The sequence below is a fragment of the Pseudopipra pipra genome, chromosome 5 (genome assembly GCF_036250125.1).
Source record: "Pseudopipra pipra isolate bDixPip1 chromosome 5, bDixPip1.hap1, whole genome shotgun sequence".
NCBI classification, from domain to species: Eukaryota; Metazoa; Chordata; class Aves; order Passeriformes; family Pipridae; genus Pseudopipra; species Pseudopipra pipra.
This window is the reverse complement of record NC_087553.1, coordinates 74,076,992-74,100,909: the sequence shown is the minus strand read 5'-3', so window position 1 is coordinate 74,100,909 and position 23,918 is coordinate 74,076,992. Positions and strand designations below refer to the sequence as shown.

At 44.5% G+C, this 23,918-nt stretch overlaps 1 protein-coding gene across 3 annotated transcripts in view; it reads right to left on the bottom strand.

The window, feature by feature from the left end:
* LRGUK (leucine rich repeats and guanylate kinase domain containing) overlaps positions 1-23,918 on the bottom strand; it is a 53,618-nt gene that overhangs the window by 15,040 nt on the left and 14,660 nt on the right. For all 3 annotated transcript variants that reach the window (XM_064656594.1, XM_064656593.1, XM_064656596.1), the window contains exons 9-16: positions 23,648-23,734; positions 21,238-21,344; positions 14,613-14,732; positions 11,264-11,360; positions 9,962-10,075; positions 5,932-6,133; positions 5,402-5,509; positions 1,151-1,281 (exon numbers count right to left, since the gene is read on the bottom strand). In XM_064656594.1, coding sequence (XP_064512664.1) covers positions 1,151-1,281; positions 5,402-5,509; positions 5,932-6,133; positions 9,962-10,075; positions 11,264-11,360; positions 14,613-14,732; positions 21,238-21,344; positions 23,648-23,734 — 966 coding nt within the window. The remainder of the gene's footprint in view (positions 1-1,150; positions 1,282-5,401; positions 5,510-5,931; positions 6,134-9,961; positions 10,076-11,263; positions 11,361-14,612; positions 14,733-21,237; positions 21,345-23,647; positions 23,735-23,918) is intronic.

Sequence of the window (23,918 nt, the reverse complement as noted above, 5' to 3'; positions counted from 1 at the left end):
GGATGGAAAATCCACCCCCTCCCTGGGCAGCCCATTCCAATGGCTGAGCACTCTCCATGGAAAACATTCCTTCCTGATGTCCAACCTGACCCTCCCCTGGCCCAGCTTGAGGCCCTGCCCTCCTGTCCTACTGCTGGTTCCCTGGAGCAGAGCCCGACCCCCCCCGGCTCCCCCCTCCTGGCAGGGAGTTGCAGAGAATGAGGAGGTCTCCCCTGAGCCTCCTCCTCTCCAGGCTGAGCCCCCCCAGCTCCCTCAGCCTCTCCTCCCAGCACTTGGGCTCCAGTCCCTTCCCCAGCCTCGCTGCTCTTCTCTGCCCCTGCTCCAGCCCCTCCAGGGCCTTCCTGAGCTCAGGGCCCAGAGCTGGACACAGCACTCCAGGGGTGGCCTCCTCAGCGCCCAGCCCAGGGGCACAAGCCCTGCCCTGCTCCTGCTGCCACACTCTTCCTCAGCCAGCCCAGTTTTCTCTGGCACAACACTTGGAAAGGCTCAGCTCCAGGAGTTTTCCACTGCCACAGGATGGCATAATTAACCCTCATTGTCCTAATAACTGCATCTATTTCCATGGAATAGGATCATTCCATATCTTGTAGAAGTGAGAGATGAAATTCAGCTCCGTTAGACCAGTAAATGAGTGGATGAAGTGAACTGGGATCAACAGGTTTATTCTGGTGTAAAATGGAGCAGAAGCTACACTTGTGTTCTTGTCTGATTCACCTGCCTCACTCCCAAGGGCCTGGAAGGACAGGACACAGGGAATGGCTTCCCACTGCCACAAGGCAGGGATAGATGGGATATTGGGAAGGAATTCCTGGCTGGGAAGATGAGGAGGCCCTGGCATAGATTGCCCAGAGAAGCTGTGGCTGCCCCTGGATCCCTGGAAATGTCCAAGGCCGGGTTGGAGCAACCTGGGCTAGTGGAAGGTGTCCCTGCCCATGGCAGGGGTGGCACTGGATGGGCTTTAAGGTCCTTTCCAACCCAAACCATTCCATGACTCTGTGATTCCCATCAATCTCCCTTTAACTCCGGGAGCCGGGAAATATTGTCGGAATGAAAGACCGACGGAGAACAGGAGCCATTTTTCTCCGGAGAGAGTGAGAGGTTTGACTACAACTGATCATTTCTGTCAAAGGTTCCAAGAAATATTCCTTACCACAGAGCCTGGAGGTGCAGCCTCTATGTCCAAGAAGGCTTTGGGATATTTTTTGGTAGGAGAGTCCAAGAGGTCACTGACAGATGGAGAACGAATCACTCCACCGGGGGACAAGAGCTGAGTTCTTGAGCCTGGGGTGGAAAAGACACAAAGATTCACACAAAAAAGACACCAAAATATTGTGAATTTCCACCCTAGAAGTGTCCAAGGCCAGGCTGGATGAGGCTTGGAGCAATCTAGGATAGTGGGAGGTGTCCTTGCCCATGGCAGGGTTTGGAATGAGACGGGATTTAAGGTCCCTGCACCTCAGTCATGTCCTCTGAGCTAATCACAGCCTAACTAATTAGAGGTTTTCACTTTCTAAGAGCTCTCAAAATGTCATGGGGAGTTGGAACAGGGCACCTTCTCACCTGTTATTTCCCTGAATTTCTGGGAACAGAGATCCAAGGACTTGCACCACTGGCATGAAACACCAACAAGACACAACCAACTCTGTTTTTAAAACCAAAACTATTTCAAATTGGAAAAAAAAATAAATCTTTAAGCTGGGATATATCCTGTCTATAAAATGGTATCTAAATATTAAATTAAGCCATAGAAATGGTCTTATAAATATTGGGACATGGCAGTATGCAGGAATTCCTTCTATCAGGAAGGAATTCCTGGCTGGGAGGGTGGGGAGGCCCTGGCCCAGGTTGCCCAGAGAAACTGTGGCTGCCCCTGGATTCCTGGAAGTGTTCAAAGCCAGGTTGGAGCAACCTGGATAGTGGAAGGTGTTGGGGTTGGAACTGGATGGTCTTTAAGGTCCCTTCCATCCCAAACCATTCCATGATCTCCCATCTCTCCCAGCTCAGGGGTGTTTGTTCCTCAGCTCTAAGAATTGACCCTCAAACTGTTTTTTCCCTCTGGTGACAAATCCAAAGGAACTGGGGCCTGTTTCTTCTCCTGTTTGCTCAGAGGGGATTTGATCCCTGGCTCTGCCCAGTGCAGGATTTGATCCCTGGCTCTCCTCCCCTGCCAGGAGCAGAGATTCCATGGATTTATATTTCTCTCAGTGCCTGAGCAGTGCTGGGACACGCCAAGACAATAAACATGGTTTTAGTCATTTGGATACCCAGCAAAGCCCAAAAGGCTTCAGAGAAGCCTTTCAAGATCTCCTGGGCTTGGACATCTGGAGATCTCAACAGGGATTTTAAGCAACCTCTGGCCCCTTCTCTCTGTACTGGGCAGCACCCAAGGGGCAAAGCTTGTTGCCCAGAGGAGCTGTGGCTGCCCCTGGATCCCTGGAAGTGTCCAAGGCCAGGATGGAGCAACCTGGGAGAGTGGGAAGTGTTGGGGTTGGAACTGGATGGTCTTTAAGGTCCCTTCCATCCCAAACCATTCCATGATCTCCCATCTCTCCCAGCTCAGGGGTGTTTGTTCCTCAGCTCTAAGAATTGACCCTCAAACTGGTTTTTTCCCTCTGGTGACAAATCCAAAGGAACTGGGGCCTGTTTGTTCTCCCTGTTTGCACAGAGAGGATTTGATCCCTGCCCAGTGCAGGATTTGATCCCTGGCTCTCCTCCCCTGCCAGGAGCAGAGATTCCATGGATTTATATTTCTCTCAGTGCCTGAACAGTGCTGGGGGACATGCCAAGACCATAAACATGGGTTTTAGTCATTTGGATACCCAGCAAAGCCCAAAAGGCTTCAGAGAAGCCTTTCAAGATCTCCTGGGCTTGGACATCTGGAGATCTCAACAGGGATTTTAAGCAACCTCTGGCCCCTTCTCTCTGTGCTGGGCAGCACCCAAGGGGCAAATCTTATTGCCTCATGGCAAAGGGGGTGGCACTGGATGGGCTTTAAGGTCCCTTCCATCCCAAACCACTCCATGATTTTCCAAAGCACCGAATTCCACAGATGAAAACTGTTAATGCATTATCAGCTCTGAAAGGAATTCTACTTCTGCTATTAAAAGTCTTTTTTTTTTAAAGAAGAACTTATCTATTTCCTCCCAGTATTTTCACAGAAGCTCTTGCACAGCAGTTCATTACAAAAAAGAATTAACAACCCATCATAATCTCCCCCAACCAATCTTCCCCCTGCCACCGTCTGACTGAAAATGTCCACATTAAAGACAACCCGGGGGCAAGTTTTTTGGCATAAATTATTTCCCACAGTCCATAAGAGCAGGGGATGTCTAGAAATAGGATAGTTAAACTTATTTAAACACCTCTAAATGAAGCTCCAAGTGAATTTAATGGCGTGGAGTAAATTTAAAAGTTACTTTATGGGCAGCAGAATTACCCAGATCTCGTGGTGTTAATGGGATTTCTGTAACTGGTGACAAGTCAGAGCTGCTGAGGAAGACAAAGTCCTTTAAAAACACTTCAGATAAATGTACATATATTAAAAAACACCAGGGTTATTTAAAAATATTTTCTCTTTAATCCTCCCCCTTCTTTCCTGATGATCCTTTCAAGGTTTCATTGCCTTCGGGCCAAAACATCTGCAGAGTTTTTAAGGCAAGAAAGCACAATATTATAGCAAATAAAGCAAGGGAATCGTTCTCATTTTAAACCAACGTGGAAGTTCTGGAAATGAAAATAAAATCTACTTAGTTTAAGGTTAAATAAGACTCCTCAGAAAGGTCCTCAGTGCTGGAGCTCTGAGATGCCACCAGAACGTGCAGCAGCTTTTTTTCCGTGTCCCCGGGGAAATCAGGATTTATGAATCCTTTCAGGACACAAAAAAAGGACTCTAAATTAGGAGCTGATGAATTTTACACTCCCCTTCAGTGATATTTCCCTCCTTTCTTTCAGCTGCTTGGATTTGCAGCTTCCTGAGCCACACCAAGGTCCTGGATGTTGGCTCTGTGTTCCCAAAGGAACCTGATTCACTGCTCTGTTGCAATGGGTCTGACCAAGGCAGCCAAAAACCATGGAGACCCTTGGAATGAGAGGAAAGAGGCCCCAAAAATCAGGTTCTTTTCAGTCCATGTTGCACATCATCTTCCTGCCAAAATCTCTGCTCCTTATTTCTTTTTCCTGTGGTGTTTTAGAGCTCATATTCTGCTTTTATCCCAGCTTTGGGAGAAAGTGTGTGGGAGAAATTCCAGCTGTGACAAGAGAAGTCTTCCTTTCTTCCTTCCTCCACTCTTCTCCCTCACCTTTCCCCCCTTGAGCCCTCCTTCTGCTGCTGCAGGGGGAGTTTGGTCAAGGAATTGGTCTGTCTGGAAGTTGTTGCTGGGAGTTTTGGGGGATTTGTTTGTTTGTTTGTTTTCCCTATATTAATATAGGAATGAGGAATATTAATATACTAGTGAGGAGTGTCTGAGGGCACTTGGATTGTTCAGCTGGAGAAGAGGAGACTGAGGGGAGACTCCTCAGGGTCTGCAGCTCCCTCAGGAGGGGCAGCTCCAATTCCTGATCCCTGTGACAGGGACAGGACCCAAGGAGTGGCTGGAGCTGTGTCAGGGGAGGGTTAGGCTGGATTTTAGGGAAAGGTTCTTCATCCAAAGTGTTGTGAGGGACTGAACAGGTTCCCCAGGGCTGTGGGCACGGCCCCAAAGCTGCCAGAGCTCCAGGAGGGTTTGGACAACGCTCTGTGGGACGGGGTGGGATTGTTGGGGTGTCTGTGCAAGGCCAGGAGCTGGACTGGATCCTTGTGGTCTCTTCCAACCGAGGATATTCTATGAATTTTTGGATGGAACCATTCCCTGATCCAGATTGCACAATCACAGGGATGAGAGCAAGCACTTGGATTAGCTGGAGGTGATCACAAGGCTTCTTTTAAACCCCCTGCAGATCATTTGGGTTTGTCCTGCAGCCCCAAAACCACTTGGAGTGAATTTATAAGTTGTCTTCACTCATCTTACCATCCTGGTTTTCATGCTCTTTGAGATTCTTGCTATCCTGGGGAAGAGGGTAAGGGAAGGTCCCAGTGCCAGCCCATTTTCCTGTTGTTCAGCAGCTGGATGGACACAAAGCTCTCCACCACGGACATGGATCTCATTTGGGATGAATTTGGGAGCTCCTCAGCCCTAAACCATCCTCAGAAGAGTCAGGCAGCTCACTTGCTGCATCTTCTTGCCTCAGGGATGTAAATCCATCAAGGATTCAGATCCCAGGGAGGGATCAACCCATGGCAGAGGAGCACGAGGAGGTTTCAGGTCTCGCAGGTCACTTCATTCAGAGATTTCAATGCTTTTAACAATAAGTAGGAATATTCTGCTGATAAAACCAGGAGGAACATGTTTCCTAGATGTGGTACCTGCTCTGCTTCTGGTGTCCTGGATGTCATCAAAGGCTGCAGGGAGCTCCAAGTTCAGGAACATCTTCATGAGGAGACTCAGCTCCGTGAATGCCTCATCCAAGTCGTCTGCAGAAAGGGAAAGGATGCAAAATATAAGCCAACCTTTCATCAGGACAAAGATACAAATCACAGAAGTTTGACACAGAAATACATTCTGAATTTATCCAGCTTTGGGAGAGAAAAAAACTCTTCATCTCCATAAGCAACACATTCAAGAAAACAACCTCAAATTCATCTCAGGTTCTGCACTCACCTAAATATTTTCCTTCTGCAATTAGTGGTTTGTGGGTTTTTTTAATGCCATGTTTAAATTGTAAGCTCTGTGTGCCCTTGACAATAAGTACAAATATCATATTTTGTAGCACAGTGATGTATTTCACCATCAGTGGGGTGGACCCCAAAAATCACCTCCCCAAAAGGGCAGGCGCAGAACGAACTGGAAAAGGATCCTTCTCCATCACAAAAATCACCTCCAGGGATTAATTTACCCGTGTTGATGACTGCATCAAAGTATCCTGGGGAATCCTGGCTGATTTGGAGGTACATGTCCACTCTGGAAACTGCCTCTTCAATCTCTGGCCTGCTGAACAATCCTGTCCTCCTCAGATGTGTCTCATATTTCTCCTTGTCCGCGGGCACCACCAGGACATACCTGGGTTTAAAGTAGGTGCACTTCAAGCTCCTCACACCCTTGGAAATTAAGCAGAGAAACACAGTGGTTTGATCCTGAAACTGTTGAAGTGGGAGCTGAGTTTAGGACAGCTCTGCATTTATCCCAAATTCCTGGCTGGAGAGGTTTTGGTGGCTCCAGGAGCGAAGGGAAAGCGCAGCAAACACGTTTCCCACCCCCCCAAAACCCTTCACTGACTGCAAGTGCAGCCTCAGCAAGATTTAACTTGGCAAATTTGTGTCACTCTCCTTTACCAGCCAGAGATAAACTCGAGATTAAGGGAGATGAGCAGCTCTAAATTTTCAGTCTCGGCCCACGGACTGTAATTAAAATTTCTTTCAGCGGCGCTCAATCACTTTGGTTCCGAGATAATGGACTCGGCAGCTTCTCCTCACACCCATAACTCACTGTTATTGTTTCTCAGCTGTGTAGCAGAGCCCAGGGTGATGCAAGACTCTGCATAATTCCTTAAACTTCCAGGACAAAGGAATTTTGGAGGGAGTAGCTTTGGCAATACCCAAAGTTACGGTCACTGGGCGAGCCCCCCTCATGAATAAACACAACATTCCATTAAATCCTCCCTCCTAAATCACTTGATAACACATCTCCTCTGTGTTAGCAAGTCATCAGCTTTAAAAGGCACCCATTCCATCATATTTAATCTCCTATTTTTCTTTCCCTTGGACGTTTAGGCTCTGTCTGGCAAGACAACCAAACACCCTCCCTGCCTGTCTCAGTCAGTGAAAACTGGGGGTGATTCACGGTCCTGTCAAAAACTGAGGGGGGGAAAAAAGGAAATGGAAACACACAGGGATGAAGTTATTTATTTGCTGTTTAATATCAGCCAAGTAACAGGCACCTCGAGCCAGCATTAAATTGTGGATCATTTGAGCAAGGAGCTACTTGTTTGGTTTATTTTTTCAGCCCTGACAAGGCCTCTGTTCTGGTGTTTGTACATTTATATGCAAAGCAGTGGATGTGCAGGGGTTGATTTGGGTCAAAGGGGGCTAAAACTGAACTAAAAACCAGTTTTCCATCATCCCTTTCTCCAACAAAACTATCACCCAGCAATTAATGAAATTTAATATCATTTTTTTTGCTCAAGTTGGGGATGCTCAGCTTAGGATCCTGTGTTAGCACTGCAGTCTCCTACATCTTTTTTTTTAAAATATCTTATTATTTTTTCCAGTAGAACATTCCCTCAGGAAGGAGTCTCTCCTAGAATCTCAAACAGTCTCTCATTTTTGAGATCTCAAAGAGATGGAGCTTAAATTTGTGGAAAGGACTTTACATTCCTATGCACAGCACTGGATGTGCAGGGGTTTATTTGGGCCAAAGGAGGCTCAAACTCCTCCTGAACACTGAGGGATTGAACTAAAAACTAGTTTTCAATCATTGCCTTCACCAATAAAATTATCACCCTGCAATTAATGAAATTTAATATCATTTTTTTGCTCAAGTCTCCCCCTAGTTGGGGATGCTCAGCTTAGGATCCTGTGTTAGCACTGCAGTCTCCTATATCTTTTTTTTTAAAATATCTTATTATTTTTTCCAGTAGGACATTCCCTCAGGAAGGAGTCTCTCCTTCTAGAATCTCAAACAGTCTCTCATTTTTGGGATCTCAAAGAGATGGAGCTTAAATTTGTGGAAAGAACTTTACATTTCTATGCACAGCAGTGGATGTGCAGGGGTTTATTTGGGCCAAAGGAGGCTCAAACTCCTCCTGAACATTGAGGGATTGAATTAAAAACTAGTTTTCAATCATTGCCTTCACCAACAAAATTATCACCCTGCAATTAATGAAATTTAATATCATTTTTTTGCTCAAGTCTCCCCCTAGTTGGGGATGCTCAGCTTCTCCTACATATTTTTTTGTTTTTAAATCTCTATTATTTTTTCCAGCAGCACATTCCAGGCCCTCAGGAATGAGTCTCTCCTTCTGGAATCTCAAACAAGTCTCTCATTTTTGGGATCTCAAAGAGATGGAGCTTAAATTTGTGGAAAGGACTTTGCATTTCTATGCACAGCACTGGATGTGCAGGGGTTTATTTGGGCCAAAGGGGGCTCAAACTCCTCATGAACACCGAGGGATTGAACTAAAAACCAGTTTTCAATCATCCCTTTCACCAACAAAATTATCATCCTGCAATTAATGAAATTTAATATCATTTTTTTGCTCAAGTCTCCCCCTAGTTGGGGATGCTCAGCTTAGGATCCTGTGTTAGCACTGCAGTCTCCTATATCTTTTTTTTTAAAATATCTTATTATTTTTTCCAGTAGGACATTCCCTCAGGAAGGAGTCTCTCCTTCTAGAATCTCAAACAGTCTCTCATTTTTGAGATCTCAAAGAGATGAAGCTTAAATTTGTGGAAAGGACTTTGCATTTATATGCACAGCAGTGGATGTGCAGGGGTTTATTTGGGCCAAAGGAGGCTCAAACTCCTCCTGAACACTGAGGGATTGAATTAAAAACTAGTTTTCAATCATCCCTTTCACCAACAAAATTATCATCCTGCAATTAATGAAATTTAAGATCATTTGTTTGCTCAATTTGTGGATGCTCAGCTTAGGATCCTGTGTTAGAACTGTAGTCTCCTATATCTTTTTTTTTTTAAATCTCTATTATTTTTTCCAGCAGCACATTCCAGGCCCTCAGGAAGGAGTCTCTCCTTCTGGAATCTCAAACAAGTCTCTCATTTTTAGGATCTCAAAGAGATGGAGCTTAAATTTGTGGAAAGGACTTTGCATTTCTATGCACAGCACTGGATGTGCAAGGGTTTATTTGGGCCAAAGGAGGCTCAAACTCCTCCTGAACACTGAGGGATTGAATTAAAAACTAGTTTTCAATCAAGGCTTTCACCAACAAAATTATCACCCTGCAATTAATGAAATTTAATATCATTTTTTTGCTCAAGTCTCCCCCTAGTTGGGGATGCTCAGCTTCTCCTACATATTTTTTTTTTTAAATCTCTATTATTTTTTTCCAGTCCCATATTCCAGGCCCTCAGGAATGAGTCTCTCCTTCTGGAATCTCAAACAAGTCTCTCATTTTTGGGATCTCAAAGAGATGGAGCTTAATTTGTGGAAAGAATTCAGAAGGAAACAGCCTTTCCTTTTGTGTCACCTCAACCCTCAGCTAGTAAATGTTGTTCTAAGATAATTAGAAATACTTAATTAGAAAATTAGCTTAAAACTCGTGCTTTTGGGACTCCAAGAGAGAGTTTTTGACACTTTGTGACCCAGTTTCTTCCCCCCAGCAGGACTTTTGAGATGCTGCCACCTGTGCACGTGCACCTGACAAACCTCAGGGAGGGGAAAAACCTCAAAGAAATCAGGTTTTTTTGACAGTTCTGCCCAAATTTTTGCCTCAGGCCCGAAGTTCTGAGGCTTCAGCAGGGAAGGTGATTTTCTTTCAGGGGGGATTTGCAGCTGTGCAGCTCTGGAATGAGGGGTGGAATGGGTGGAAAGCTGAGGATGCTGTGCTGGGAAGGGCTGGGGGTGGGAGGAGATGGGGCTGCTGAGGATGGAAAAAACCAGGCCAGAAATTTTAAGGAGAGCAGAAAAATCCATGGAATGATTAAGGTTGGAAAAGACCTTGAAGATCATGAAGTCCAGCCTGCCAAAGCCACCATTAAACCATGTTCCCAGGTGCCACATCCACGTGGATTTTAAATCCCTCCAGGGGGATTTAACGCTCAACCACCTTTTCCATGAGGAAATTTTTCCCTAATATCCCACCTAAACCTCCCCTGGCACAACCTGAGGCCGTTTCCTCTTGTCCTGGCCCTCGTTCCCTGGGAGAAGATGCCAATTCCATAAAAATGGTGACTCCTGAGGTCAATTCCTACCTCGATTTCCAAGTGAACGCAGGTGCCGAGCCCCTCCCTGGCAATGGATTCCAAAGTGTCTCTTCCCAATCCATAGAGGTGGCCACTGTATTTATAAGTTGCTAGAAACCTCCCCTGGAATTCAAAACAGCCAAGGGAAATATTTCAAGGGGAACAACTTCCTTAAATGAGAATAATCCCTCTGGGCTTTGCTTTGTCGCCCTACAAAGTTTCCTGGTGTTGAAAATCACCAAGAACGAGGCCAAGGAGAGGCCAAAATTTGCAGGGATGTGGGTTTGCACCTTGGCCCTGGATAATAAAACCCCAGGATCCTGCTGATGGATCCCAGAATTCATGGGATATTCATGGATGCTGCAAAGAAAGCAAGATCCTTTTTTTTGATATTCCTTTTTTTTGATATTCCTTTTTTTTGATATTCCTTTTTTTTGATATTCCTTTTTTTTTGATATTCCATCAAACCACAGGAAACAGAAGATTCCAAAGAAAAGGAAGGACTGGAATTGGCCAGGACATTTCCAAGGTAAAAAACTCACAGCTCTGGTTGTCTGGATGTCTGGAAAGATCTAGAATTATTTGCTTTTAAAATTAAACTCCTTGATTATTGTTATTAAGGATCAGAGAAGTTGTTTAAGGCTCTGTTGTCTCCTTTGTTGTGGCTTTTCAAGCCCAAGTTTTATAGCAACAAAAAAGCATCAGAAAAGAGTAGCTGGAGGCACAAATCCTGCAGGAAAACAAAACAAAACAAAACAAAGTATTCCTTTAGGGGGAGTTTGTTAAACTTGCAAAGAATTCCCTGCAGGGTGGCTGGGAGATGTTGGAAAAAATAAAATAAAATAAAATAAAATAAAATAAAATAAAATAAAATAAAATAAAATAAAATAAAATAAAATAAAATAAAATAAAATAAAATAAAATAAAATAAAATAATAAAATAAAATAAAAAATAAAATAAAATAAAATAAAATAAAATAAATAAAAGAAAATAAAAAAAGAAAAGAAAAGAAAATAAAGAAAAGAAAAGAAAAGAAAAGAAAAGAAAAGAAAAGAAAAGAAAAGAAAAGAAAAGAAAAGAAAAGAAAAGAAAAGAAAAGAAAAGAAAAGAAAAGAAAAGAAAAGAAAAGAAAAGAAAAGAAAAGAAAAGAAAAGAAAAGAAAAGAAAAGAAAAGAATAAAAACCACAGCAGGTATTTGCATCTGGAATGGAACACACAGACCCAAACTTCAGATAAAAAATAAAATAAATCAGCCCTGGACAACTCTGGGAGAGGAAAATGAGCTCCAAGGATATGAGGCAGGTACTTACTGATTCCACCATTTCCTCAAATGCTTCTTGAGAGATGAAATAATAATCCAGCCTGTTTTCTTCCCCAAAATAAGGTCTCCTGGTGGTGTGACAGGGACTGGAAAATATATGGGATAATAAAGAAATCACCTGTTTTCCATCACAGAAGCAGCTGTGGAATATGGGAAAGGGGTGGGGGAAGGAGGATCCCATAATTCATTTTATTTGTAAGAGGTCAAGAAATATGAGAAATAGGGGTGCAAATCAACCCACTAATGCTGCATGTTTGAAGGATTAACCCATAAATACAAAAATAAAGAGAAAAAGGTTAAATGTAATATTAAATTTGGGTTATAAATCCCCCCCCCCCCCCCAGCTGTCACAGGAACCCAGGGAACAGAGAAATGATAAATCCCATTTTTTTTCCCCAGCTCTGGGGGGTTGTGGGATGATATGAAAGACAAATCCTAAATATAGAAAAGCAGAGCAAGACTTGGGCTGAACTGGGAGCTTAAAAACCCAAATATAAAGCCCAATTTTTAGGCAGATCCTCGAAGAGTAAGGGGAGGAACAATCCTGAAATCAGGGGGGATTAAGGGGGAAATAATTACCCACAGGATAAAGCTCAGCTCCATGAGCTTCCTACCAGGATGGACCACTAAAAAAACCACCCAAAAACACCCCCCAAAATCAGCCAAGTGAATGCAGGGAGCAATTTTAGACTCCAGTATTCAGTGGCTCAGTCAGAAATTATATTTTAGGCCAGTTCTCTTTGGCAATGATACTTTACTCCTTCAAGAAACCATCAAGAAATTCAGCGTACAAGGCAGAGCCTGACAGATCTTTGCTGTGATAACCTTAGAAGGTGCCACTTCTTTTTCCTTTTTTTTTTCTTTTTTTTCCACCAGCACATGAGAACAGGGAGTTCCACCCAGGACTCTGGAAAATTCCCCTTTTCAAAGGCCTGATTTTCCCCCAAGATAACGTGAACACATCCAGCTTTAAAGGTCACTGCTGAGCACCAGCCAGATGGTTCCAGGGTCCAATTTCTTTTTTTTTAAAACACTTTTTTCTACATTACAACCCTTTTTTTTTTTTTTTTAATTGCAAGGCCATGTTTACATTCCAACTGCCAGGGTGTCTTGCATGAAATACATTTTTAATGAGAGGAATGTTTGAAATGGAGAAGTGCAAGCCATAAAATTGCTTTAAATCTCCCCTGAATAATTAAAATACAACTTTGCTTTATGGTTGCAATTTTCTGCTCCGTTAAGATTCTGTCTCCCTCCTTTTTTTTTTTTTTAATTTTATTTTTTTCATTTTCCCCCTCGTGCATGAAAGTTTTAGGAAATAAAACACAGACAAGCATAAAAAGAATGCTCTTTAAAAAAACACACATTGGAAAATTTCAATTGGCATCTTATTCATTTGTAATTTCCAGTAGGAAAAAAACACAGGAGTTGATATAAAGAAAGGCAAAAAAAAAATATATATATTTTTACAGTCACACAACCTCTTTCCTTAAGAAGTCTGGTTAAAAATGAATGGATAAATTAGGGCAATAAAAAGAAATTGGGAATATATAAAAGAGAGATAGTATCCCAGGAATAGAGAGCAGGGAGTGCTACAGGACCTAGGAAAAGTCAGGAACTGGGAAAGATGGACAAGAGGAACATCTTGCACTGCCTCATTTTAGGCCTCAAATTATCAAAATCATCAATTTTTCAGTTTTAGGCATCCAGGCTGGAATTCCCTTGGAAAAGGAGAAGTTTCCAGGGAGCCCAAGGCTCATAATTGTGCTGGGTGAGGAACTGGCTGAGGGCCCAGAGAGTGGTGGGGATGGAGCTGCTTCCAGCTGGGATCCGTCCCCAGGGGTGTCCCCAGGGATCAGTGCTGGGCCCAGTCCTGTTTAATGTCTTTACTGATGATTTAGAGGAGGGGATTGAGTCCATCATCAGCAAATTTGCAGATGACACCAAGCTGGGGGGGAGTGTTGATGTGCTGGAAGGCAGGAGGGCTCTGCAGAGGGCCCTGGATAGGTTGGAGAGTTGGACTGATTCCAGCAGGATGAGGTTCCCCAAGGCCAAGGGCCGGGTCCTGCCCTTTGGCCACAAGAAGCCCCTGCAGCTGCAGGCTGGGCCAGAGGGGCTGGAGAGCAGCCAGGCAGGAAGGGAGCTGGGAGTTGGGCTGGGCAGGGAGCTAAAGAGGAGCCCGAGTGTGGCCAGGGGGGCAAGAGGGCCAATGGATCCTGGCCTGGCTCAGGAACAGTGTGGCCAACAGGTCCAAGGAAGTGATTCTGCCCCTGGGCTGGGTGCTGAGGAGGCCACCCCTGGAGTGCTGTGTCCAGCTCTGGGCCCTGAGCTCAGGAAGGCCCTGGAGGGGCTGGAGCAGGGGCAGAGAAGAGCAGCGAGGCTGGGGAAGGGACTGGAGCCCAAGTGCTGGGAGGAGAGGCTGAGGGAGCTGGGGGGGCTCAGCCTGGAGAGGAGGAGGCTCAGGGGAGACCTCCTCACTCTCTGCAACTCCCTGCCAGGAGGGGGGAGCGGGGTGGGGTTGGGCTCTTTTCCCAGGCAACCATCAGCAAGACAAGAGGGCTTGGTCTTCAGCTGTGCCAGGGGAGGTTTAGGCTGGATATAAGAAAGAATTTCTTTGCAGAGAGGGTGCTCAGCCATTGGAATGGGCTGCCCAGGGAAGTGGGGGATTCTCCATCCCTGGAGGTGTTTAAGGACAGACTGGATGTGGCATCAGTGCCATGGGCTGGGAACCACGGCGGGGTTGGATCAAGGGTTGGACTGGATGATCTCAGAGGTCCCTTCCAGCCCAGCTGATTCTATGATTCTATGAATTCAGGGCAAATTAGTGTTTCCAGGAGGTGGGGGAGTCTGGAAGGTGCTATTTTCTTTAATAAAACTCTACTCACAGGCCAATAAACTCACCCAGCAGCTGCATTTCTTCCCTTTCCCGGATTTTGGGTGCATTTTGATGTTTTATATGCAGGCACATCCCCAAAATTAAGAGAAATGCACCCAGATCCAACCAGCTGCTCAGTCTGAGGGGCACCAGGGAGCACAGAGAGAAAAGCTCAATTAAAGGAGCACTAAAAGCCACATTTTTATTTTTATGGGTTTTTTTTGTCTGCTGTTCACCTTTGAAAACACCAGGATAATTTAACTTTTTTTTTTCTAGGAAGCATTTGATGACTTCAGGCAACAGAGCCTCGGGAAGAGCTAAAAACGCATCAAAACAAACATTTTTATTGTCGGTTTTAACTTCTTTAGATGAAAAAAAAAAGAACCCAAACCAGCAGCAATTCCAGCCTGGAGTTCTTTGGAATTCTTTTGGTGATCTTTGGAATTTTTGGGAGCGAACTTACCCGAATCTGAAGAAATTGTTGAACTGCCTGCAGATCTTATGAGTGAGTTCCCTCTTCCCACAGGACACGGGGCCCACCAACACCAGCATGGGGTAGGAAGAGTCCAGGCCAGGCAAAGTGCTCCGAGAAAGGAAAATAAAGAGCCATTTAATCACCTGCAAACAACTCCAATCAGGGCTCTTTGAGGTGCCCTAAACATAAAAAAGGCACCAAAAAACTCCCCTCCCTGCACTAAAGCCCCCCAGGTGTCTTTTGCCAAAGGAATAATGTCATATTTAAGATCATTTCTTCCCATTCCCAGCTTTTTTTTTCTAAAGCTCCCTCTGCAGTTCTGGGGCTGGTTGAAGAGTTTTTTTCCAAGGCTTGTTGCAGGTGTGGAATATTTTAATGATCACAAAAAATCAGGGCTCTTTGAGGTGCCCTAAACATAAAAACAGCACCAAAAAACTCCCCTCCCTGCACTAAAGACCCTCTTTTGCCAAAGGAATAATGTCATATTTAGGATCATTTCTTCATTTGGGATCATTTCTTCATTTAGGATCAGTTCTTCCCATTCCCAGCTTTTTTTTCCTAAAGCTCCCTCTGCAGTTCTGGGGTTTGTTGAAGAGTTTTTTCCAAGGCTTGTTGCAGGTGTGGAATATTTTAATGATCACAAAAAATCAGGGCTCTTTGAGGTGCCCTAAACGTAAAAAAGGCACCAAAAAACCCCCCCTTGAGTTAAAAACCCCCAGGTGTCTTTTGCCAAAGCAATAATGTTGTATTTAGGATCATTTCTTCATTTAGGATCATTTCTTCATTTAGGATCATTTCTTCCCATTCCCAGTTTTTTTTTTCTAAAGCTCCCTCTGCAGTTCTGGGGTTTGTTGAAGAGTTTTTTTTCCAGGCTTGTTGCAGGTGTGGAATATTTTAATGATCACAAAAAATCAGGGCTCTTTGAGGTGCCCTAAATGTAAAAAAGGCACCAAAAAACCCCCCACCCTGCATTAAAGCCCCCCAGGTGTCTTTTGCCAAAGGAATAATGTCATATTTAGGATCATTTCTTCATTTAGGATCATTTCTTCATTTAGGATCATTTCTTCCCATTCCCAGCTTTTTTTTCAAAATCTCCCTCTGCAGTTCTGGGGTTTGTTGAAGAGTTTTATCCCAGGCTTGTTGCAGGTGTGGAATATTTTAATGATCACAAAAAATCAGGGCTCTTTGAGGTGCCCTAAACGTAAAAAAGGCACCAAAAAACCCCCCACCCTGCATGAAAGCCCTCTGGGTGTCCTTTGCCAAAGGAATAATGTCATATTTAGGATCATTTCTTCCCATTCCCAGCTTTTTTTTTCTAAAGCTCCCTCTGCAGTTCTGGGGTTTGTTGAAGAGTTTTATCCCAGGCTTGTTGCAAGTGTGGAATATTTTAATGATCAGGATAACGAACCTGGATTTAATCTGGATTTAATCCTCCAGCCCTTTTCCCCTCTCCTGGATGTAACCTGGTGACTCTGCCCCAGGAAAGTGGTGATTTATAAAGAATTCTTCAATTTGACCACTTAAAGATCCTTCAAACTCCCCTGAACACAAATAACACCCTAATAAGAGAACCCAAGAAAAGCTCTTTGTTTTCTCCACGCTGAGCAGAGGTTTAGATCCTTAAATCCCCCCACTTCCAGCTAAAAACAAGAGAATGAAGAGTATTTCTGCCCTTTGGAGTGTTCAGCAATTTGTCTAAAAATAGAGTTGAAATCACTCCAAACCTGCTTATTTTTAATCAAGAAATTCATTTATTAATAAATAATTAATGAATTAATTTGAAGGGGGCAGAAAACTACCTATGTGCCCATTTAATATGATTTACCTGAAAACAGAGTTTATTTCTTTTACCATTCTTCTTACAAATAGTGTAAGAGGAATGAGAACCATCCAACAGAAGCATGGGGGGAAAAGATTCCAAAATAATGGCTTTATTCCTATTTTAGGATCAGCAAACCAGCTCTGTTATCTACCAGACTACGTGGATATAATGGATATTATACCACCCATGCTATGGATATAATATATAGGGATATAATTAGCAAAAATATATATTATATATGGATATAATTAGCACAAAAAGCTTATTATAACAATACATTTCAAATGCTGGAGAAGGGAAAAAAATATATTTTAAAAGTCCTTTATAAAAGAGACATTTAAAGATGGGAATTCCAGGAAAGAAGCTTGGAAATAACAAAATGGATCAAGACATAGCAACTCTGACACCTTCCACTCTCCCAGGTTGCTCCAGCCTGGCCTTGGACACTTCCAGGGATCCAGTGGCAACCACAGCTTCTCTGGGAAATCCATTCCAGCCCCTCCCCACCCTCCCAGCCAGGAATTCCTTCCTTCTCCATGCCACAGATCCTGTTAAATGCTCAAGAACTGCAGAATTCCTCTGTAATCTTTACTTTTACAGGATTCCTTGACGAGATTCCACTCAGAATTCAAATTCTCTTCCAGAAATTCCCACTGCTCCAATTCCTCACAGCCTCACATTCCTTGGATTTATGGTTTCACCAGAGGAACATGGAGAACATTTTTATGGAACCACAGGATGGTTTGGGTGGGAAGGGACCTTCAAGATCATCCAGTTCCAACCCCGACACTTCCCGCTCTCCCACATTGCCCCAACCTGCCCTTGGACACTCCCAGGGATCCAGTGGCAACCACAGCTTCTCTGGGAAATCCATTCCAGGGCCTCCCCACCCTCCCAGCCAGGAATTCCTTCCTTCTCCATGCACAGATCCTGTTAAATGCTCAAGAATTGCAGAATTCCTCTGTAATCTTTACTTTTACAGGATTCCTTGACAAGATTCCACTCAGAATTCAAATTCTCTTCCAGAAATTCCCATTGCTCCAATTCCTCACAGCCTCACATTCCTTGGATTTACGGTTTCACCAGAGGAACATGGAGAACATTTCTGTGGAACCACAGGATGGTTTGGGTTGGAAGAGACCTTATGGATCACCCAGTTCCAACCCCGACACCTTCCACTATCCCAGGTTGCTTCAACCTGTCCCAGGACACTTCCAGGGATGGGACATCCACAAAACTTCCATAATACTTCCATAATACCATCCACAAAGTTATCTTTCATTCCATCATCAATTGCTGGTTCTCCAAAGCTTCACTCCAACTTTTGGGATCCCTACAGCTTCTAAGAAGCATCTCCTAAAGATTTTTAGGCTCATTTAGGCTCATTTTAAGCTCATAGTTCAACTTTCTGTGTCTCTGTGAATACAGTGACTCACTGCTGGGATAGATTAATAGATTTTAAGGCCAGAAGGGATTTTTGGGATCACCTAAATCAGCCTCCCCTCGTCACACTGGCTGCAGGATTTCCCGGAGTCGGTGCTCGTTTCCAGCCTGATATCCAGGGTTTCATTAGAGCACAACTTAATTAAAAATGTTCCAGTTGTGGAGGACTCCTGGTGCATTGTTCCAGTGGTTAATTACTTTAGTTGTCAAAAATAATCATGCTCTGTTTCTCCTCTAAAGCCAGGTACCAATCCCATCGTGTCCTGGCCCAACAGAGTGAAGAACCCTCCGCTACGAAATTCCTGGAGAGCAGCTGGAATTATGATCAACCTCCCTTTTCCAATGTCACCTGCACTTTCAGGAGGGAAAAAACCACGTTGTTCAGTGCTGTGTTACCACGTAATTAGAGATAAAATCCTGAAGCACAGAGAGAGAAGGGAATGTTTTGGGGGCGACAGAACTTTCTGCTCTGTTTTTTCAGGTTTTATTTGTATGAGAGATGTTCCTAAACCAGGATTAATCAGCAAGAGAAAGAGAGAGGTGCAAATGAACTACCCCAATCTGGTTCCAAGAAGCATTTTAGAGGTGAAAAGGTCGTCAAGTATCCTCATTAGGAAGATTTCATTAACAACTGGGACCTGGATAGGTTGGAGAGTTGGGCTGATTCAAACGGAACGAGGTTCCCCAAGGCCAAGGGCCGGGTCCTGCCCTTTGGCCACAAGAAGCCCCTGCAGCTGCAGGCTGGGCCAGAGGGGCTGGAGAGCAGCCAGGCAGGAAGGGAGCTGGGAGTTGGGCTGGGCAGGGAGCTGAAGAGGAGCCCGAGTGTGGCCAGGGGGGCAAGAGGGCCAATGGCTGCTGGGCTGGCTGAGGAAGAGTGTGGCAGCAGGAGCAGGGCAGGGCTTGTGCCCCTGGGCTGGGCGCTGGGGAGGCCACCCCTGGAGTGCTGTGTCCAGCTCTGGGCCCTGAGCTCAGGAAGGCCCTGGAGGGGCTGGAGCAGGGGCAGAGAAGAGCAGCGAGGCTGGGGAAGGGACTGGAGCCCAAGTGCTGGGAGGAGAGGCTGAGGGAGCTGGGGGGGCTCAGCCTGGAGAGGAGGAGGCTCAGGGGAGACCTCCTCACTCTCTGCAACTCCCTGCCAGGAGGGGGGAGCCGGGGGGGGGTTGGTCTCTTTTCCCAGGCAACCATCAGCAAGACAAGAGGGCTCGGTCTTCAGCTGTGCCAGGGGAGGTTTAGGTTGGATATCAGGAAGAATTTCTTTGCAGAGAGGGTGCTCAGCCATTGGAATGGGCTGCCCAGGGAAGTGGGGGATTCTCCATCCCTGGAGATTTTTAAAAAGAGACTGGATGTGGCATCAGTGCCATGGTCTAGTAACCACAGTGGGGTTGGATCAAGGGTTGGACTGGATGATCTCAGAGGTCCCTTCCAACCCAGCTGATTCTATGAGTCTATGAGTCTATGATTCTATGACTGGTTTGTGCTCTCCAGCTGAGCATCGTTGGCAATTTGGGTCAGTCCCATAAATGCTGGGCTGGGTGTTGATATAGGAAGCTAGGCCCAAAAGAGTTAACTAAGAGATTTGGGCCTGCTAACAAGCTACCAACATCCAAGACGATCTGTGCTCGTTCTGTTCTACTTACTGGACCAAAGCTTAAGAGAATAGTATAGGAACAGGTAATAGGCCTAGAGGTGATAAATTAGAAATACAGCAGGATCAGGTAGACATTTAAATAGGAGAAATAGGCCTGGAGCCAGGGTTTTTTTCAAGCTTCAGTGAGCGGGTCAAGAACAATGGAAAAGAAGAAGGGTCAAGCTGAGGAAGATGAGTTGAAGCCCCCTGCCCCATGGAGGAAGATGGGAACCACCCTCCGAAATGGGGAGCCAAGAGAAGCACCGCCCCAAGCCCCGCCTATACTCCACCTATTTTTAATATGTATTGATAGATGTTGTAATCACTTGAATATGCATTTAATCACATCTGAAGATTGTATAAAAATGCTGATTTTGTGTGAAGCCTTTGAGCAAGTTTTTCCAGCAATAGCTGGCTTGCTCCCAGCGCTGCTAATAAATACCTTTGCTGCTCAAAAGATCAAAAGTCTCTGGGCAGTTTGTCTGACCGGTTTTTCGGATTCAGTGTTTGTATGTTTGTGTGCACAAAGCCTCTGGCAGAAGACACAATTCCTTTCTTTCCAGCAATTACAAGCTCCAGGAAGCAAATATTTAAACACAGTCTGCACTGGAAGAAATCCATGCCTTTAGGGTTTGGGTTTTTTGTTTCTTTGTTTGTTTTTTTTTTAAGAAGAAAATAAGCCAATTGTAGGTTTGTTTTTTTTTAAAGAAATCTCCATCCTTTCAAAGAAATAAATAATCTTTGGGTTTTTTTAAATAGAATTCTCAGAGTTATGGTCCTGTCTTTTGTGTATAATCCCAGAAAACGTAAGAATCACAACAAAGATATCCTAAAAATACCAATTTGTGAGTTGCTAAATTGTGGATTTTCAATCAGGTTACTCAGGAATGAATTAAGGCATCCAAAATGGTGCTAAAACAGGGGGGTGAGGCACAAAGGTTGGTCTCAGTGCCCTTTGGGGCCAACATAAGAATAAACCAGATATATTTATATACATAACCATATGTATTTATAGCATTTTCCATTTCAAAGGTATTTCAAAGAGTTTTCCAAGAATTCCTCAGGCAAATACCCTGAAAACGCATCTGAAAAGAGGCAAATATAGGCAATTCCATTTTCTAGCTGAGATTCCAGACTGAGATTCCACCTGGCACAGGAAAAGCAACACTGGAAAAAGAGCACGGATGTGCCTTTCCCGTGTTTTGAGTCACATCATCCCCTCCCAAAAAGGCAGAAGAAACTGGACTTCCTTTGGTACAAACTTAAGAAAAAATTCACCTCACGAATATAAAAGATGCAAAAAAAAACCCCAAAAAGGCATTTTGTTCCCAATGGGATGCCAGGAGTGGGAAGGGAAGGTGTCAGCAGGGCGGGAAGGGGATGTTTCACAGCTCCTGTGCCTCCAGGGATTTTTCCAAGTGCCTCTGGGCATCGTTGGGAATTTTGCAAAGGGCCATCTGCTCCAACAGATTGTTTGAGAGAAGCGGAGCTGTGGCCAATCTGTCTCAGATTTTGGAGGTGAAGGAGGAACTTGGTTTCATGAGCAATTTGGAGCAAATCAGATTTGCCTCATTTCCAGGCTGCCACTGGAATAGGACAGAACTTCCCCCCCTTTTCCCCTGATTAATTTAGAGGACATAAAAAAGTCCCTCGAAAAATGCCGACGGATTGAGCTTTACTTGAGTGCCACCCTGAGGAGCAGCTGGGAAATGAGGTGAACTCACCTGTGCAGGATTTTCTGGGGCTGCGTCATGTGGTACATCACCAGAGACCTGTGATCTTCTGCAGCAACAACTTCGGGAGGAGGATCATATTTATTCACAGCAGCAACCTGTTCCCACAGTTTAGAGGGGCAAAAAAAGAAAGAAAAGCAGTGATGGAATCGTTTCCAGCTGCAATTTGGCTTCAAAGGTCCCTGTGAATAATGATGGATTTGTGTTTGTGGGGGTCAGTCTTTGTGCTGGGCTTGCCACATAAATCTTTCCAGGAGATTTAGGCAGAGTTTGATGGATGGATGGATGGAAGGCAGCCAGATATAACTCACCATCTTTAATATATTCAACCTTTTCCCGGGGAAGAAAACAGGATGCCACAAAGTGATTTTGCTTAGGTTTTAATTATCCATTAATTTGCATCCTCTCAGTGCTGGTGGAAGATGCCAAACTCAAATCCTCAGGGACTGGAGCCATTCAGAAAAGGAACAGAAATAATAAAGAAAACAAGCAAACTCCAGTTTTCTCCTGACAATGCATTTCTGTCTTTCCTGGGAGGAAGAGCACTCAAATTCCAAGGATTCCCTCCATCCCTTCTGTTGGAAGGAGCTGTGTATTTTGGGGTGTTGTTAAATGTTACACACTCAGAAATAAGGTAAGGACTTCCACAAGGACAAGTGGAAGGTTTTGCACCTGGGAAAACACATCATCTAGGAATGCAACACAGGCTGGGATCTACCTGGGATCTGCCAGGAAGGGACCTGGGGGAGAACAAGCTCAGTAGGAGTGAGCAGGTTGTATCACAAGGAGTTGTTATCCCGCTCTGCTCAGCACTTGCCAGGCCACACCTGGAATATTGGGCTCAGTTTTGGTTCCTGGCATACAAAAAACATGTGGACAGGCTGGAGAGGGTCCAGAGAAGGGCCACAAAGATGATCCAAGGACCAGGAAGCCTGAAAGGCTGGGTTTGTTCAGCCCTGAGAACAAAAGGCTCAGGGAGACCTTATCACCATATTCCAATGTTTAAAGTGTGGCTACAAGGATGGAGACTCCCTTTGTACCAGGAATCCCAGGATAAAATGAGGGTCAATGGCTACAAGTTACTCCTGAGGAGATTTTAATTGGATACAAGAGATAAAATTTTCACAGTGAAAACAATCACTGGAATATTCAAGGCCAGGTTGGATGGGGCTTGGAGCAACCTGGGATAGTGGAAGGTGTCCTTGCCCATGGCAGGGGGTTGGAAGGAGATGATCTTTAAGGTCCCTTCCAACCCAAACCATCCTGGATTTTCTGATAACCTCCCCAGGGAAGTGGTGGATTCCCAGCGTTGGGCACTTTTAAGATTGCGCTGAACAAAGGTGCTGGGCCATCTTTCATGGTTCTTTTCCCAAAAAAAGGTTGGACCAGATGATCCATGAGGTCCCTTCCAAGCTGATATTCTATGATTCTATGGCAGTTATACCCATATTAGCAAGGGTTGTGGTGGAAAACATTCCATCTTGGAATCCAATGTCCATGCTACTCTGGGAGAAGGGGAGGCAATTCCATTTTAGCTTTAATTTGGTGCTGGAATTAGTGGCTGGGAGCGCAGTAGGTGCATCCTGGTGCACATCATCTGGTCAAGGTTATCCCAAAAGAGCTCTAGTTCATGTAATACAAGACTATTCCACAACAAGAATCAAACATGAGCAACCAGGAGTTTCCCCTTCCAAACTTCTGAGCTCAACTACTGATCTAAACTTCTGATCTGCTGCATTTTTGATCTAAACTAAAACATTTCTGAATGTCCATTTTGTGCCAGCGAGACAGAAGAGCTGGTGCCTCCAAATCCAAGAGAATTCACGAGGCTGAGACATCCTAAAATAACCAGAGGGGAGGATTTTCTGGAATAACTTTTATCACCCCAAAGGGCCGGTCTAAACCAGCCACCCAGGCTTAATTTTGACAGTCCACAGAGAAGGAAAAATGTTGTTAAAAGATTAAAAATTATATTAGGAGGGAAACAGGTTGGCACTTAAGATAAAGAGCAAGATCAGCATCTCAAAGGTGGGGTAAATGACACTCTGGTGTCGTCCCTCCTGGGTGTTCATGGCAGAAAAAATCTGGCATTAAACAAGAACCTTAATATTTATGCAGCTGAAGTTGGGAGTGATGAATTTCCTGAAAGGATCGTTTTTTAAAGGATAATTCCTTGAAACACAACCCCAACTGGCAGCTGATGATCCTTAAAGTTCCAGCTTGGCTGGGGCCCAAATACAACGGGCAGCAACCAAGTTACATTTCAGGCACCACGACAGGGAAAGGTTTTTATTCCAATAGTTACTGTGAGCAATCCGGGCAGTTTTTGGGGGGGAGGAGATTTTACAGATTTCATGGTCTTTATTTAGAAAAATCCCAGAATTACATGATGTTTGCATACCTTTTCTTTCACTGCAACCTTCTTGAGGTCCAGCTCCGTGACTTGGAGCACCGCGAAAATCGCCGAGAGCCAATAATCTGCTTGTTCCTGAGGGACAAAGTTTCTAATTTGACACCAAATACTCGATTTCCTCCATGTAATATTTAATTCCAATCGTTTGAAATGAAATTGGCCTTAATACATCCCCAGATTTTTACTCTGGGTGTGTCAGTACCAAGCACAAATTGACCCCCCTACCACAAGCTCAGCTGCTGCTGCCAGACCTGAGTTG